We start from the raw sequence: 16,752 nt of genomic DNA on the forward strand, positions 1-16,752 counted from the left end.
ACTTCTGCAAGGCTACATGAAGGCACTTCTTATCTTCAGATGATAAATCTGCAACGAGCAGAAACATTTCTACTGTAATTTAGCCTGAGCTTGCATTCCGGAGTGAGTCAACCCAATGTTGGATACACTTTCTGGTCAGCTTAGAGTCGGCAAGCTTACGGCACAAAGTGGAACTACTTCCTGTACAGTTTGTGTGCAGGAATTTCAGGCTTATGCTCAATAATCCTCGGCGACTGTGAGAACAAAGCTGATTGTGTGTGTGACTATACAAGTAATACTGGACTCACACAGCATTCCAGACACATTCATTTACAGAGGTGCACCGTTCCACCTTTGGGAGTCTCCGTCAACTCTGTCACACTGAGCCTGGCATGCGTATCAGGTGTTTTCGCTTCTTTCTTTATCTGACCAGGCGTCGTAGAAAAGAAACAAAAGTTCTTCCAATTCTTTGTGATAGCAGCAAGAACATTTTTACCTCATTAAAAATCCAGAGACTTGTCCAAAACCTCTAATCTATGACCAACCCCCTGGCCCCCTCCGCCACCCTCTCACGCCTGAGCACCAAAGCCCCACATCCTTCTCTGCCCTCTTTGCTGTCCTCCTCCTGGACTGGTTGGCATGTGTATGGAATAAAAATGTGTCGGAGCTTTTGTTTTGCTGGTTCCAAGTAACAGTGCCGGACTGAGCCAGGAGAATAGGAGCTAGAGGGGAGAGCAGGGCTGTCTCCATTCAGCCGAAGAAGAGATACATGGGTGCTTAACGAGGAAGAGACGAGGAAGAAGAGGAAGAAGAAGAAGGAAGGGGAACCTCCAGTGCTAAAGATGCTCCAGGTATTATTTTGTTTGTTTTCTATATATGTTTAACATAAAGAAAACCGAGACTTGTGGTCATAGATGAATAATTTATAAAAGGCATGCTGCCCTTTTGGGGGGGGCCTAATGGGGCCATGAAGTGACTAAAGATAAAGATTTTCTGTCAGAGATCCATCATTACAGTCTGTCTACCTGACAAATGATTGCAGGGTTGTCAGCAGCTCTTTCTTCCTGAAATGGACTGAGTCGAGCATCAGCTGACGCAAACTCACCTGAGACGACTGAGAACGGGAGTCGACACAGGTACTGCAGATGAATATCTTATTAATTGGCTTTTTTTGTTTGTTTGTTTGTTTGTTTTAAGGATTTAATCGAGCTCCCGAGTAAAATGACAAACTCAACTGCAGCGATTTTTAAAAAGCAGAACTTTCACAAGTTTTTATTTGTTGTAGATTTTCCTATAAGTCACACGGAGACATTTTCAGAAGTGGCAGACCGTGGTGTGATCACCTCACGAGAGCTGCAGTTCTGGAAATGCTCTCACCCAGTTTCCTTGTATTTATGCTTGCCGTCATAATGTTTTGCATCACCACTGTACGTACACCCGCCTTGCAACTCGAGTGTCTCAGGTTGCAGAGAAACCAAGTCCAACATACTTCAATCCAAATATAAAATACTGATTGTGAGCATGTGATGGCTGCTGTTTCCTCTAAAGACGGGAAAGACAGTTTTCTAAGTGCCTGTCTCTCATAGGTATGCACTGGTTATTGATTTATACAACAGAGACACATAAGCATATTGTTCCAGACTTTATGAATTTATATCTGTACGTAAAAAGATTAGGATATCTGCTTAAAAGTGTTGGCTGACACAACCTCCATCTAGATTCAGTCTTTTTTTTAAAATCTTTTCTGTTTCCTTGAACTAGCCTTTGTGGGATTTTTTTTGTGTGTGTGTGTGGTATTGAAGTTATTCAAAGAATTTAATTAGTAATTTTCAGATCCTCTCTCCAACAGAGCACAGAGGAAGAAGGCAGACACAAAGTCAGAAGATGGAAGAATCTTCGCAGGACGTCAGCCAGATGACCAGCCAGCAGGTTCTCTGTGACCCCGCTGAACAAAAAAGCAGAAAGCGCCTCTCCACTCTCAAAGTACTCAAGCTATTTCTAACCTGCACTTCTCAGATTTTTCTCTTTTTTTTCTAATTTTGGTGTTCTTACAGCACATTCTTTTGGTGCTCTCAAGTGTAATTGCCTTTCGATAAACCCCCCCCCCCCAAAAAAAAAAAACAAGTTGAAAGCCTAAAAAGCAGAATAATGGTGCAACTATTAGCAGTGGCCTCTTGTATCTTGAAGGCTCTGGGTTCACTGTTTGGCTCAGGATAAGTACTACCTTTTGCTCTCTAGTTGCCTTTTTGGGGGGGTTTTCTGAAGACAAGCAACTTTAGAGTTATTGGGTGAGTCTAAGTTGCACAATAATCAGAATCAGCTTTACTCGCCAGGTTTGCGCACACAAAACAAGGGATTTGATTCTGGTTCCACTTTGCTCCTAATAAAGACATTTAAAATATAAATGTATAAAAAGGGCAAATACAAAAAAAATAATAATTCCCTACATAACGTTGAACTGAAATGTTTCAATCTGAATTGTTATTGCAACAAAAGTTGCAAAAACAAAAATCATATAATTCTATTCAAAACATGCAGTAAAGTTCAATCTGCAAGGAGGCAGCTAACAGCTAGCACACAGTGCTAACAGAAGCAGATGGCTCAATGCCACTGTTAGACCAGTGGTCAGGATGTCATTATCAACACACAAGATTCATGTCTAAAATAAACTTTGCTCTCATTTTAGCGTTGTTTGGAGCTTACCGCTTTGCTGTGTCCCTCGTTTCCATGGGAAGAAGGAAGTGACCCCTCAATCAGATAAAGTCTTTTGGAAAATCCCCTCTTGATACTCGTGGAGGTTGCTGTAGCAGAGGTCCTTAATAAGTGCTCCACGCAAACAGATTTTCCCCACTAATGTTGGTACAGTCCTGAGAAAAATTCATTTTAACTAGACAGTTCAAAGAGGCTCCGACGTCGGAGGACAATGCAAGGAATCTTGGGCAACCCAGAACCAAACATTTTGACTTGTGTACTTGCGAGCTCGCCACAACTGAACTTGGACTACAAAATCGCTGCGAGAAAAAAAGAAATATGGCGGATTTCACAAAACTGATTAGCTGGAAGTCATGATCTTGTTTAACACTTGGAGAGACATCATAAACAAGAAAAACGTTATGGGCAACAGAGAAAAATTGACATACCGAAAAATATAACTCAAAAAGAATATAAAGACATCTACGCAACACCAAGACAGAATAGATATAGTTTTTTTGGACTCCTACTCAAAGTACACAAAAAATGAATACAAAGGCTAAAAAAGTGGATTTTGCACAATATGTCCGAGTTAATGTTGCTAAAGTTAAGCAAAAAGGCAAAATGGTTAGTCCAAAGATAACATGGTCGGCTTTTCTCAGTCACAACAGTTTAACCCCCCCAGATAATAATGATTGTTCCTTTCTTAGCTACTTTGGTTACACAAAATGTGACTGAAATGCACTTGTTTGTGAAAACACTTGGCGCTCAGAGGTAATAATACCTAAAGTCTTCTGCAGAATGAAAGACAGAATTATGTGAAACAATCAACATAATTTCAGACTAGAAGAACTGCCCTGGGTCAGATAAAATCTGGTTAAATTCTCTGATTTCCAGGGAGTGGACGATAGAAGATCAAAGCAGGGCGGCAGATCTCACCGCGTCTTCCTCTGTTTTGTGTTCCCTAGATCTTCATCATAGCGCTCTCCTTCGCCTACTTCTCCAAGGCGCTGACAGGCACCTACATGAAGAGCTCCGTCACTCAGATAGAGAGACGCTTCGACCTCTCCAGCACGCACGTCGGCCTCATAGATGGCAGCTTTGAGATGGGTACCGCTTCACCCACGCAGCCCAGCAGTCTATATGTTGACACTGCTGTCATTTTCTATTCCTTTTTGTCTTTCTCTGACGTTAGGTAACTTGCTGTTTCTCGCCGTGGTCAGCCATTTTGGGGCTCAGCTCCATCGGCCCAGACTCATCGCTGCCGGGTGTTTACTCATGGCCGCCGGTGCCCTCCTCACAGGCCTGACGCATTTCTTCATGGGATTGTAAGCGCCAGTGGAAACTTTTACACTCAGTAAAACAACAACAGTAGAATCTGAAAGACCGATTAGAATTATTTGCAATATTTGATATTGTTTTGTGGCTTCATTTCACAGCTACAAGTATGACACAGTTATTCAGGTTCTCCAGAGCAGTAATGTGAGCATTCCAGCATGTGTGGATCCTCTGAAGACTGTCGACATGCCAGGAATTCAGATTGAGCCTTCTGTGGAAGACAACAAAGGTATCAGCAGTTTATCCTGTGATCTAATGGTCAAAACTGTTTTCTGACCAACTGACACATAGAGTCCACCTTTAACTTCATATGTGTAATGACAGCAGTGTTTTCTTATTGTGTACAAAAGGAATAAAAATGCTACAGTAAGAGCAACATTGCAACCTAAGTAATGTAAAAAAAAATAAAAATACTCCAGTCCAGAGGAAAGACAGACTGTTAGTGAGAAATACAAATACATGTGGTTTTAATATAAACGTGAATAAATAAATAAATAATGGTTGTGTTTATCAGGCTGTGAGAGAGAGTCCAGCTCCCACATGTGGATCTATGTGTTCCTTGGGAACGCTTTGCGTGGGATTGGTGAAACTCCCGTCACGCCCCTGGGCATCTCGTACATCGACGACTTCGCTAAAGCGGAAAACTCTCCTTTCTACATCGGTAAATGATAAAACGAGTCGTGAAGTTGAACTTTGTGGTTTTAAAGGAAGACTTATCCTCTTCATATTTTGGCAGCTTGTCTCCAGACTATTACTCTCCTGGGCCCCATGTTTGGATTTCTCCTGGGTTCCTACTGTGCGAAACTTTACGTTGACGTTGGATATGTTGACATGGGTAAGTATGACAGTACTTTTCCTGAACATCTTCTGGTGATAAATATGGGAATTTGTACCAAAATTATTTAAGATGTTGCTGCTAATCTCGTGAAGGGCTTGGATTAATAATATATGACATGTAGTAGCATTAGTCATGTTTTCTGACTGATTATTACAGTCAACCAAAAGTAGAACTCCTGTACCCCCCCCCCTCTCCCTTAATTTCAGATTAAATGTAGTCTTTTAAACCTTTTTGGCAGCAATCACACTCTTTGTGACAAAGCGGACACAGGGGACCGACTGTGTTCTGTGCTTCATTTAGACCGAGCCTGCTGTTTGTAGGGCAAAAGGTTTGACACACTTACACCAAAACAGGTAGCACACTTGTCAGTGAAGGTTAGTGAGAACTTTTCTGAGTGCCCTTGGGGAGATTCTTGACTCGTTTTCCCCAATCAATTATTTATTTCCCACCATAAAATGAAGTTAAGTGGCAAGTTCCAGCACTTATTCCCATCTCTGAAAGTCAAAGCGAAACAAAATCTGCTCCTTCATGGGGTTACCAGGGTTACTATGCAGTCTGGAAAAGCATAAAAAAGTGTGGGATTTATTTTCAGTATTTTTCCATTCCATATTTCTTCCTGGTTAGGAAGAAATAAAAAACTAAAATTTGTTTTGCGGACTTTTATCCCTGTTTTACTGTCTAAAATGTGTTATTTTTTCCATTCTGCCCTGTTCCCTTTCTTTAATTCTTTCCCCCCTCTCTTTCTTGTAGACATATTTTATCCTCTTGTCTTTTCTTCCATTCTGTTTCTGTTCTTTAATCTCTTAGCTCTTGTTGTGATGCCCTCAGATGCAAACTGTTTTCTTTGTCGGTGCAGAAAGTGTCACCATCACTCCAAAGGATTCCCGCTGGGTGGGTGCCTGGTGGCTGGGCTTCCTGATATCCTCTTCCCTGCTGCTGGTTTCCAGCATCCCTTTTTGGTTCCTGCCACGCTCGCTTCCCAAACAAGGGGATGAAATGGACACACCCACTCCTCCCTCTCTAACCCTCGATGGGGCAGAGAGTGCACAGAGCAGCAACCAAACCATCAAGCTGACCGAAATCGCAAAAGGTTGCAGCTGAAATGTTATTTGTCTGGAAATGTACACGTAGCTCTTTTAGTAACTTCTTGTATTTTTCCTCCATGTCCTTCAAAAGGGTTCCTTCCGTCACTGAAACGTCTCTTGGGGACCCCTACTTACTTCCTGTTTCTTTGTGCGGCCATTCTGAAGTTTAACTCATTTATAGGCCTATTGACTTTCAAAGCCAAATACATGGAGCAGCAGTTTGGACAGTCAGCATCCAGAGCAAACTTCCTCATAGGTAAATCACACAGAATCGCCTGCTAATAAACTACAGAAAGTTGGTTGATATGATGGTTGTTAAATTGGGAAAAGATTTACTAAGTAAAAAATGCTTTGGAATAGTTAAATCAAATAGCAGTTAGACCCTTTGAACAGTGAGTATCGGTGGTGAATATAATAGCCACCCTTGAGAAAAGTAGTTTTAGTATTCATCTTACAAAATTTAAATTCATAAGACAAAGATTTGAAAAGAAATGTTCTCTTAGAGCAAAGGCTAGCTTAGAAACTTAAAAAAAACAGACCTCAAGGTGTGCATGGTCTGTCAGTAAATTACCACATGGGTAAATGAACGTCTGTGCCAAAAAAGGTAAACAAACCAGTGATCTGGTAGCACTCAGGTGGAAACAATCGTTTACGCTCCAGTTCTGACCAGCATTCTTACTCCAATCTGGTTAATTTTCCCACAACAATAAGCTGTAGGGTCCTAAAAACTTCACTGTAAGTCATTGCTCCATGTTAACATGCTAACTTGAACAGATATTGACAGACTGTTATGCAAGCTTTTGTTCATTTTCCTCAGAAACTACAGGTAAGCTCACCTAACGAGTAGGTACTTATGTACTTTATGAACATGTAATCTCTCTGGATGAGCAATTTTTGTATATATATGTAAAAAAAAAAACATTGTAAAACTACTCACTTTCTTCAAAGAGAAACTTGATGTTCACAAACGATGACCACCTGAATGGCCTGCCTGCTGACACTTTTTGTTGTTTTGTGGCGTTAATCTTAAAGAAGAGTGGCGTATCGTCTGCGTACCGGTGGTCCAGCAAAAAATCAACAACCTGAACAACCAGTCAGACAGTATGTGCGAGTGTCCGTGCATCCTTAAAAAGTCCTAAATTCTTGTGTTTAAAGGCCTTAAAATGTCTTCATTTTTAAAAATGTAAGTTAGCCTTAATAATGGTCTCACATTTTGTCATAGTAGGACTATTTAATGTAATTTTTTTGTGGCAGACTTTTCTGTCAGGCAGAAATTCATTCATAGACGTCTTCATTACATTCTGTGACTCGAAGCGGTTGAAGATATTGCTGGCTAGCTGCTGATATACCCTTTATATATACCCTATCATGCGCAAGTTCAAATTTATGGCCAGTTGGCTAGACAATGTTTCTTTTCGCCACTTGCTCACTTATGTTGCTAACCCATATGAGGCCAGGCGCAAAACACTTTTCAGCATGGCACTATGGAAACTAAAGCTGTAGAGAGCCATGTTTGATTAGGCTAAAGCCGGATTCACAGTTTTTACTGTACTTGATTCCAACACAGCAAGTTCCCCCAAACATCCTTTATATTTATAGTTTTATATTTAATTCTTACAAAGTCGCACATTTGATTTGCTGAAACCTACACATACACTGTGATATATATGGTCTCCCATGTGGCTCTTTTCTCCAGTAAACATTGTTTGTTGTGTTGTTTCCTCTCAGGAGTGCTGAACCTACCCGCCGTAGCCGTGGGAATCTTTTTGGGGGGGCTCCTGATGAGGAGGTACAAGCTGAGTGTGGTGTCAGGAGCCCAGCTTTCTTTTGCCACTTCTTTCATGGGGTACCTTCTCTTACTACTGCAGTTTGGCACCAAGTGTGACAACAGGCCAGTGGCTGGTCTCACTGTATCGTACAATGGGTCAGCATCAAGACAAAATCCGTCCCCAAAATATAACCTCGTTCATTCAATTTGTCCACTCTACATATCTTCCCTTTGTGCCTTCAGGACACAGAGGGTATCATACAATGGGGAGATGCTCTTCTCAGACTGTAACAGAGACTGCTCTTGCTCGCCAGATGAGTGGGACCCCGTCTGTTCGGACAGCGGCATCACCTACGTCTCGCCATGCATGGCAGGCTGCCTCAACTCAAGCGGACGCGGCAAAAACACAGTAGGGAAGCAAATTTTCGCTGAAAGTGTCATTGAAACACTTCAGTTGTGCTTGAGTATCAGCAGAACCAACATACTGATGACCTTCTTTGCAGGTTTTTCACAACTGCAGCTGTGTCTCCACCTCTTATCCGCCTGGCAGCTCCACGTCAGCGAGGCTGGGTCAGTGCCCTCACACTAAGGACTGCAGCCGCAGCTTCACCTCCTACATGGCTGTTTCTGTTCTCAGCTCCTTCATCAACTCTCTGGGAGCCACACCCGGCTACATGGTCATCATACGGTCTGTGCAAAATTATTCTCTTAGAAATAAAGAGAACATAACAATACGTTACGTTGTCGTTATGCAGTAGGGTGCAAAAGACTTGAAACTGGGTCAGAAAGTAACCCTGATGGAGGAAAAGTATCCAAGTCAAGGATTTAAAACGGCGGAGGAGACGTAAAAAAAGCTATTGGCACGTTTTAATGTGTGCAGTGTAGAAATGTAGGAATCTGTCTGACTCTCAAGCTGCACACAAAACGATCTGCTCCAAAGCGTAATGCCGTCTTTCTACAGCTTGAATGATCAACAACCAATTGGAGCTAATTAGAAGCAGAGTGCAGCTGTGAGGAGAGAGGAGTAAGAAGACAGGAAAAGTAATGAAACCAGTAAAACACACATTTACAAGTTATGAATAACTAACACAAGAAATGAACAATAAACGTGATCCAAGTAAAAATAACTAAGAACAGTCCGAAGTAAGAAAGAAACTAAGACTGATCTAAATCAAAGCAAGAAAAGAGAAAACAAGGAATAACTAAGGCCTAACACAGACAGCAAATCAGCACAAATACAGACCCATGGAAAAACCAAAACAAGCCAAGGGCTTTATTATATTATATCACAAACAGTGGCATTTTAACAAGTGTGTGTGACTTTCAAAAACTGTGGCATTTGATTGTTTAGTAGACAGAAGCAATTATGTGACCTAAACAGAAACTTTGCTTTCTCCTCCATATATTCTGAAAATAGACAAAGTTGAGTTACAGTCTCCAGTTTTATTGTTCCTAACTGTAAATATTACTGGTGTAGAGTTTGTCCTCACTGTTTTCTTTTTGTGTTGTTTTTTATTTCAACATAGCTGCATCACACCAGACCTCAAGTCCCTCGCGTTGGGTATTCAGACTTTGGTAACCAGGACTCTTGGTAAGCGTCATTGTTTCACTTGTATATATTACATAAGATTCCCTTTATGTAATATCTGTGCTACACTTTGTAGGTGGAATTCCAGCGCCTGTGTATTTTGGAGCACTTATAGACTCTACTTGCCTGAAGTGGTCTATCAAGAAGTGCGGGGGAAAAGGGGCGTGTCGCATTTACGACTCAAATATGTACAGGTAACACATCAGCTAGCACAAACAAAAGTGGTTCTTCCGACATCTTTAGATTAGTAATCTCACCTTTTGTCTGTTCATTGTCTCCAATGAAAGAATCATTTTCCTTGGTCTGATTACTTGCCTCAGCGGCACTTCCTATTTCTTCATGATTGCCGTCATCGTCCTCCTGAAGCGACAGTTTTGGAAAGCAGACCGGGACATAGAGCTGCAGCAACCCGAAGCGTCAAAGGAAAGTGGAATTATGGTTCAGCAGGAGACCCAGGAGAAGAGCGGTGCTGGGTCCACAAGTCCCAAACTGTCTTCTGACAAAACAGACTCTACAGGAGTCGGGAAACACTTGGAAGGATGACGGGAAATAATCAGAACAGAGCAACTCTTTGCAAATAATTGTCTATTTTTCATAAATATATATGACAGGATCCTGACAGAGACTTCAGGTGAGTTGTTTTTCTTTCTCATAGATGATCAGAGAATGTTATCAACAAAACCTCTGGTCTATAAAAAATCATTATTTCCTAAGGCGTGCAATAAAGCAGGCAATTCATGTTAGTCTGTTCTTGCTAGGTCTGTTTACCTCCATATTGGTTATCATGTAATGCAGTTTGTTTTGCTACTACAGACAGGTTGACCAGCAATTTAATACACTGACCTTTTTGTACATGTACTTCGCTGCCATGTTGAAAGCAAAAATTATTGTTTAGTCAAACCTCTTGTTTAAAAATGCTCTTTTTGGCAATAAATAAATCCTTCAGTAAGAGATTTTGTCCTATTTGGTTTTTGAGACCTCTATATTTGTTTTTGACTCCAAAACGTTGACTTTGTTCTTAAGCCACTTTGTGACCATTTGTCCATCTGGATGACCAATCTGTGCCCAAGCTTTTACTTCCTGGTTGACGTCTTTAGATGTTGCTTCCACATTTCCATATAATGTTCTTATAAAGATGCCATGTGTTTAATGATTAGCAGCAGCTCCTCCTGCAGCAGTATGCTGGTTGGACATGTTATATACATGTATGTACATGTATATACACAAATATACACCATTTGTGTATATTTGCGTATAATTGTTTGAAAGGATAAATGCAGCACTTTCAATCATTTGGAAATTGTTCCCAAGGATGAACCAGACTTGTGGAGCTGCACAACTCACTCCCTGATGTCTTGGCTGCTGTCTTTTGACTTCCCTGTTGTGTCAAACAATAAAGCAATGTGTTTCACATTATGTAAAGAAAATCTCTGAAATTCTTTTTGTTATATCTACTGTCGTATGTATGAAGGTTCTAAGAACTCCCACATCATTGCTTCTACAAGTTAATAAAAGTGATCATTTAGTACCGAAGTGAAAACCACCCAGCTTGTTCAAACAAAAATAGCAAAAACATCTTGATTGACTACAGTCGTTCATTTCCATGCTATTAATTTTGGTCTCCGTTTGTATTCCCAGAGCAGTTTGGTTGATGCTGTTTATTTGTGTTGATGCGTCAAGAGCTGGGTGGACCAAGAGAGAGATGCATACACCTTCTCTCTCTTGCAACACCTTCCCCCCAGAAACATCTATAGGAATGTGGATGTTTGGACATAATCCACTGCTACCACTGTCAACACTGCAGATTGGTTCCGCTCGATTATTATTAGAGACCACGCGTCATTAAATCTGTGGGTGCAGGGTGCAGGTTTACCAATCATCTCCTGGCGACTTTTGATCTCAATCATGTTCAACACCAAAGGCAGGAACAAACCATGCTGGACATTTATGTTGCAGCTTATGAGGACTGGTCTTTGGATTCAATCCAAATGTGAGCAAATTTGCAATGAATAAATACTTCGCTTCGTTTTCTTGAACCACAAATTTTTCTACTTGCTGGGAAAAATCTCCCTCCTTAGCGTTCCTGACTGATCCGTGGGTCAGAATGACATTTTTCCTCCTTTCCTCTGACAAGGAAAAAATGTAGACTGGCTGAGTCTTGGGCAGTGGTCAAATATTAATTACAGTTGTGTTTTCATAGAACCGCCATCAATTTAACATCAATGTCCAGTGAGATTTGTCATAAAGTGTAGCAGTTATTGCTACTCGTCTCTCTCGCACACAGTGTGACATCACCTCTCCAAGCAATAGACATAATGAATGACCGCTCATCACTCAGAAAAGTAGGAAAAATATCTTGAATGCTGTTAATTGTATTGGTGAGAAGAGAAATTTAAATAGTTTAAAATCCATATTAACAAAAAAAATACTAATACAACTAAGACTAGAAAGCCTTTTAATTCAGGGTTAGAAAGAAATCTTAAACCAGACACCAACATCAGCATCATCAGCCAGTGGCGTTGTACTGCCATGTCTCCAATCCCTACTGACTGGACATCCCTAAAAGCCAGTAGATAACCTGTTGTGGCCGAGTTGACAGAACCTGCCTGTGTCACCCTCTGACATAATATCGCCCTGGGCATAGACTCATATCACCAACCTCAAAAACTGCCACAAGGGCCAATATTAAGTCAGATTTGTCATTTGTGAGTAACATTCCTAAAGGCCTTGGTGGACAGACAACTTTATTTGTATTGCTGGACACAGAGTTTGCTGCCAAATTCCAAAAAAAGAAAGATCCAATTATATTTATTTAAAGTGGTTTGGTCTGGTTTTCACAATTAACAAATTTTAACTATGTTGGAGGATTTTTGATACATTAGGTGAAAATTTATCCAAATTTAACCTTGGCAAGGTATGATGAAAGATTTTTGATACTTTAGGTGAAAATGTAACCAAATTTAACCTTGGCAAACTATGATGGAGGATTTTTGATACATTGGGAAAAATGTATCCATATCAACCTGCCCTAATGTGAAAAAGCAATTGCTTTCTCCATGTTTTTATTCCATTAAACAATTTCTACTTTGAAAACTATTTTGCTGTATTTCCTCAGATTGGCTTTGTCTAATGTTAAGATTAGCTGGGAGTATTTAGTTTGACCATTAAAAACAGTAATTGTTAATTTATTCATTGGGTTTCACTGTATAATAATATTTTATTTTATTTTTTTACACTTCATCATTCCATTATGAATAAATCTGTAGTGAATGACATCACGCTAAACTGATAAGCGGCTATTCATTATTAAATGCAATTCTTCTTTAGATCTATTATTAATCGCCTTGGAGTCCCTCAGGGTCACAAGTTTGGCCACCTGTTCTTCATAAAGTGTCTCACAACTCAAACAGTACTTTGACAGAGTTCTCCTCCCTGTTGAGTCCCAACAAAGCGACTGATGACTATGGTGACGAAGAAGGTGATGGTGATGATGACATGCAGCAACGCCTCTGTATGTGTGTGCATGTGGAGTGGCTGTCCGAATACAAATCTGAACGTATCAGAGTGCCTCCCTTTTCCCCCCCAACACTGCGTGAAAATAAAATTGCTTGGCTATATTTGGAAAGAGCTGATGTCACAAGTGGTTTGAGCAGAGAGCTTATAAACTGTGACAGCCTGACAAACCACCAGACTGCTCAACAGACAGACGAGGACGAAACGTTACACTCAGTGAGTACAGGAACCTTCCAGTTCCCATGTGTCTTTCTTTATTTTATTCTATCAAAAATATAAGTCTGTTTCATGTGAAGCTAAAATACTTTTCATAAATTTTGACAAACACACTTTTGAATGTTTCCACTAATATTTTGATATTAAAAGGGAATTCACTCATCAAATCCTTTGGATATTTATTGATTCATTATTAATAATTAAACGCCTAGGATAAATGACTGATCTTAGCTTCTTTTATTTTTAACTACATATTGAAATCTGTTTTTTTTATTGTGTTTTATCTGTTTTGCTTAATAAATGTTTCTCTTTACCAATTTGCATATCATACTATAAAAAAAAACATTTTAATAAAGATGTGTGTTGTGATTTGATGAAAAAGTAATTATACATTTTAGAACATTTCAAGTAGCATCAAATTAAATAATACAAGTAGATGATGCAGTGCTAAAGTACCAGATTACATTTTTTATGCATCTTTTTAATAAATGGAAGCCCTAACCCTAACTGTAGAGAACTGGAGAAAACAAAGTCTAATGTTGATGAAACCCTTTGTGTTTCTCCAGGAAGTCATCAGCATCAGAAACACCATGTATCACCTGAGAGTGCCTGTGTTTCTCCTGGTGGCGTTTGTGTTGCTCCACTGCATCGCAGCCGCTCCAAGCCACAGGTGAGCGGCAGCAAAGGAAATGAGCTGGAGAATCTACGAAGTGGACAGCGGTTCCGTAATTTAGCTTCACTGATCAAATCCATTCAAACATGAACCGAAATAGCTGTCTAGATATGAACAATAAAATATAATGTTTGCACCTAAATTATGCGCCATTTATCTGTGGTATCCTGACTGAATATCTCAACTTCCTGGTCTGCATCAACTGTACATAATCTCAGGATTTTGAAGTTGATCTCGTTGTGTATGATACACCAGGTCAAATAAATTAATATTTAGCAGATAACTGGCAACGTTTATTTTCCCGATGGGGAACCTCATCTTCGTCTTTACAGGGCCAGCTCACATCTCTTGTGCACAGCAACAGCGCCACCAATTGCGATTTGTTATATTTCCTGTATCTTCAGATTTACAACCAAACGGCCTCCAACACACAGGAGCAGTGTTGTAGTCAAGACCACCTAACCCAGTGTTTCTCAAGTATTTTCTGTCATTCCCCCCAGGGGGGCGCACCCCGATATTTGAGAATTTCAGCCCTATCCCAAAACCGACAAGACCAAGACTTTAAGGGTACGAGACCAAGTCAAGACCAGCGCCCCGCGCTACATGACACAATAAAATGTGAAATATGATCAAAACTGCTATTCCCATAAAAACACCTAGATATTAAATACTTAGAGTTGAAATAAATTTGTTCTGCTTATCTAAAAAGATAATGCCCTGGGCATTTGCCCATATCATTCATGTCAGAAATCACCACTGTCTGCACCAGGACAGTATGCCGAATGTTTAGTGATATTTTCACAGTTGCGATCTTGACTGGTCTCGAAATAAAATCCCGAGACCTCAGTGCCCAAGACCATCAAAAAATGGTCTCGAGTACTGCAACGCTGCACAGGAGCATAATAGAACACCGGGCTGGGCCAGACCCGGACCCTGCAGTGCAAAAAGGGCTTAAGAAAGCACTCCGTTGTGCAACCCCAGGATGGCTGGCTAAGTGGCCACTTTCTCCCCTCTCACTCGGTCTCTCAGGACTAGCAGCTAGTTTAAAGAGGGTATCATCAGCGTGAAATGCTTTGACCCTTTTCCATCTGTAATCCAGGAACTTCAGTCCTGACTCCTCCGACGACGATGAGCAAGAAAATGCTCTTCCAGCCAAGGAAGGTCTCACGGGCTCACGGCTGCAGAGGGGGCTCACAGCAACGAACAGGTACGCGCTCGTGAACACGAGTTTTTGTTGTGTAAAAACATGTTCTTTTTTCTTTTTTAACATCACGTTTTATCTGTTTCAGGCATCGCTTACAGAAGCGACAGCGCAAAATGACTCCCTGTATAACATGTTACTTAGCAGAAAAACTATGGAATATTCCACGGGGTACCTCAAACCCCCCCATAGACGTGGGCCCGTACAGCTTCGGCAAGAGGGACATTCAGCCTCCCGGCTACCTGCCTTTCTAGTACAAACTGGGAGAATACCCCAGTGACCTAATGATCATGTGTAACGGTGAATGAATGAATGACGACTCTGGTGATAAATCACATCATAAGATGATTTTTTTTAAAAATCATTTTATAAGCTTCAAGACTACAGTGCCTTTGATCTAAGCCATCTGAATCCACATGTTTTCTTCCAGCTTTGTGATTCTTGTAAATCACAGCACTAATGAAATGAAAAATTTTTTTGCTTCTCACAAAAAAAATTCTTGCAGATTTCTGATTCAGCACAAGATGCCAATTAAATCAATAAAAGTATTTCTTCCTCAACTGGTTGGGGTAGAAAACACAGTGAGCATTTTGTGTCCCTTGCTCGTTATTTAAGACTGCTTTTGAATGTGTCTGTAAGTCACAGGTAATGAATGAGCTATTTAACAGTGTTTGTTAAATGTTGCCACAGGTAACCCTAAAGTAATGCTTTGTTTGCTGTGACACCCTATTGCTCACCTATGATATGTAAGCATTAAACTTAGCCTGGAAACACACAAGCTTTGAATATTCATAAACCTTCAGGTTTGATCTGTTTTGTCAATTTTTTGTTTAGAAAAATATACTGCTACTCCTGTTTTATCATTTTCCTCTTTTGATGCATCATATATTTGTGTCATGTTTTCATTATTTCTAAATACTGCTGAATAATTGGATAAAAATCTCCACAGTACTGTTATTTTTTTGGTTTTTAAATTTACTATTAGCATTTCAAATGACCATGGAGCAATTTTAGACTTAATTACAGTTTTACAGCATGCTATATTTTTTATAGCATGCTGTATGATCTGCATAGACATTCCCTGCCCATCCAAAACTCCTGATGTTATGACGATATTCCCAACATTCTCTGAATACCTGTGCGGTAGAGTGATTTTCCTCATGCCCTTGTAAATTTTAACCAATACTTCGCTGACAGTTTCATCCGCCTTAAGTCCAGTGGCATTTCTCCGGTTATCACCTGAAGAGCAGGAGTTGGAGAGGCTCTAAAAGCACCACAACATATCCTAAGCGCTTTAGCTTGAATTATGTCTAAATCTAATAACAAAGAATTTGCAACTGACTTATAAACAATACATCCATAGTCAAGCAATTATTTGGTTTACACAGAAGTTATTTATTCTGTTTTGAAAAGGTTTGATAACATTTTGATTGTTACAGAATCTCATGTTGTTGAGGTTTATAGCACTTGATAAAATCAGACAATAAAGAGGAACTGATAATTCTTCACAAAAAATATTACTGAATTGTGAAGCAGCTTTCAACTGTAGGCAAGCAATCAACAGATATAGGCTGATTCCATAAATTAAGAGTATGACTGAAAAGTCACTTTGTTACTAATTCCATCACCGAGTGAAATACATCTCCCTCCTTAGCGTTCCTGACTGATCCGTGGGTCAGAATGACATTTTTCCTCCTTTCCTCTGACAAGGAAAAAATGTAGACTGGCTGAGTCGTGGGCAGTGGTCAAGTATTAATTACAGTTGTGTTTTCATAGAACCGCCATCAATTTAACATCAATGTCCAGTGAGATTTGTCATAAAGTGTAGCAGTTGGTGAGAATGGATCATGGCAGGATCCAGA

The 16,752-nt window shown here is 40.2% G+C and overlaps 2 protein-coding genes across 2 annotated transcripts; both read left to right on the top strand.

The window, feature by feature from the left end:
• The first annotated feature begins 328 nt into the window (after window positions 1-328).
• On the top strand, window positions 329-10,238 carry slco1e1 (solute carrier organic anion transporter family, member 1E1). The gene is made up of 16 exons (XM_008401186.3): window positions 329-830; window positions 1,022-1,115; window positions 1,829-1,962; window positions 3,639-3,780; window positions 3,866-3,998; window positions 4,110-4,237; window positions 4,523-4,669; window positions 4,745-4,843; window positions 5,703-5,936; window positions 6,023-6,187; window positions 7,660-7,855; window positions 7,943-8,108; window positions 8,203-8,387; window positions 9,226-9,290; window positions 9,364-9,481; window positions 9,575-10,238. The coding sequence occupies exons 3-16, from the start codon at window positions 1,864-1,866 to the stop codon at window positions 9,828-9,830; spliced, it is 2,133 nt and encodes a 710-aa protein (XP_008399408.1). The 5' UTR covers window positions 329-830; window positions 1,022-1,115; window positions 1,829-1,863; the 3' UTR covers window positions 9,831-10,238.
• A 2,529-nt stretch (window positions 10,239-12,767) lies between these two features.
• On the top strand, window positions 12,768-15,475 carry LOC145550213 (uncharacterized). The gene is made up of 4 exons (XM_081604164.1): window positions 12,768-13,016; window positions 13,583-13,686; window positions 14,789-14,896; window positions 14,979-15,475. Exons 1-4 carry the CDS (start codon window positions 12,783-12,785, stop codon window positions 15,142-15,144), a joined length of 612 nt encoding a protein of 203 aa, XP_081460290.1. The 5' UTR covers window positions 12,768-12,782; the 3' UTR covers window positions 15,145-15,475.
• The last annotated feature ends 1,277 nt before the right edge of the window (window positions 15,476-16,752 follow it).

This window comes from Poecilia reticulata, chromosome 23 (genome assembly GCF_904066995.2).
Source record: "Poecilia reticulata chromosome 23, P_reticulata-male-v2, whole genome shotgun sequence".
Classification (NCBI taxonomy): domain Eukaryota; kingdom Metazoa; phylum Chordata; class Actinopteri; order Cyprinodontiformes; family Poeciliidae; genus Poecilia; species Poecilia reticulata.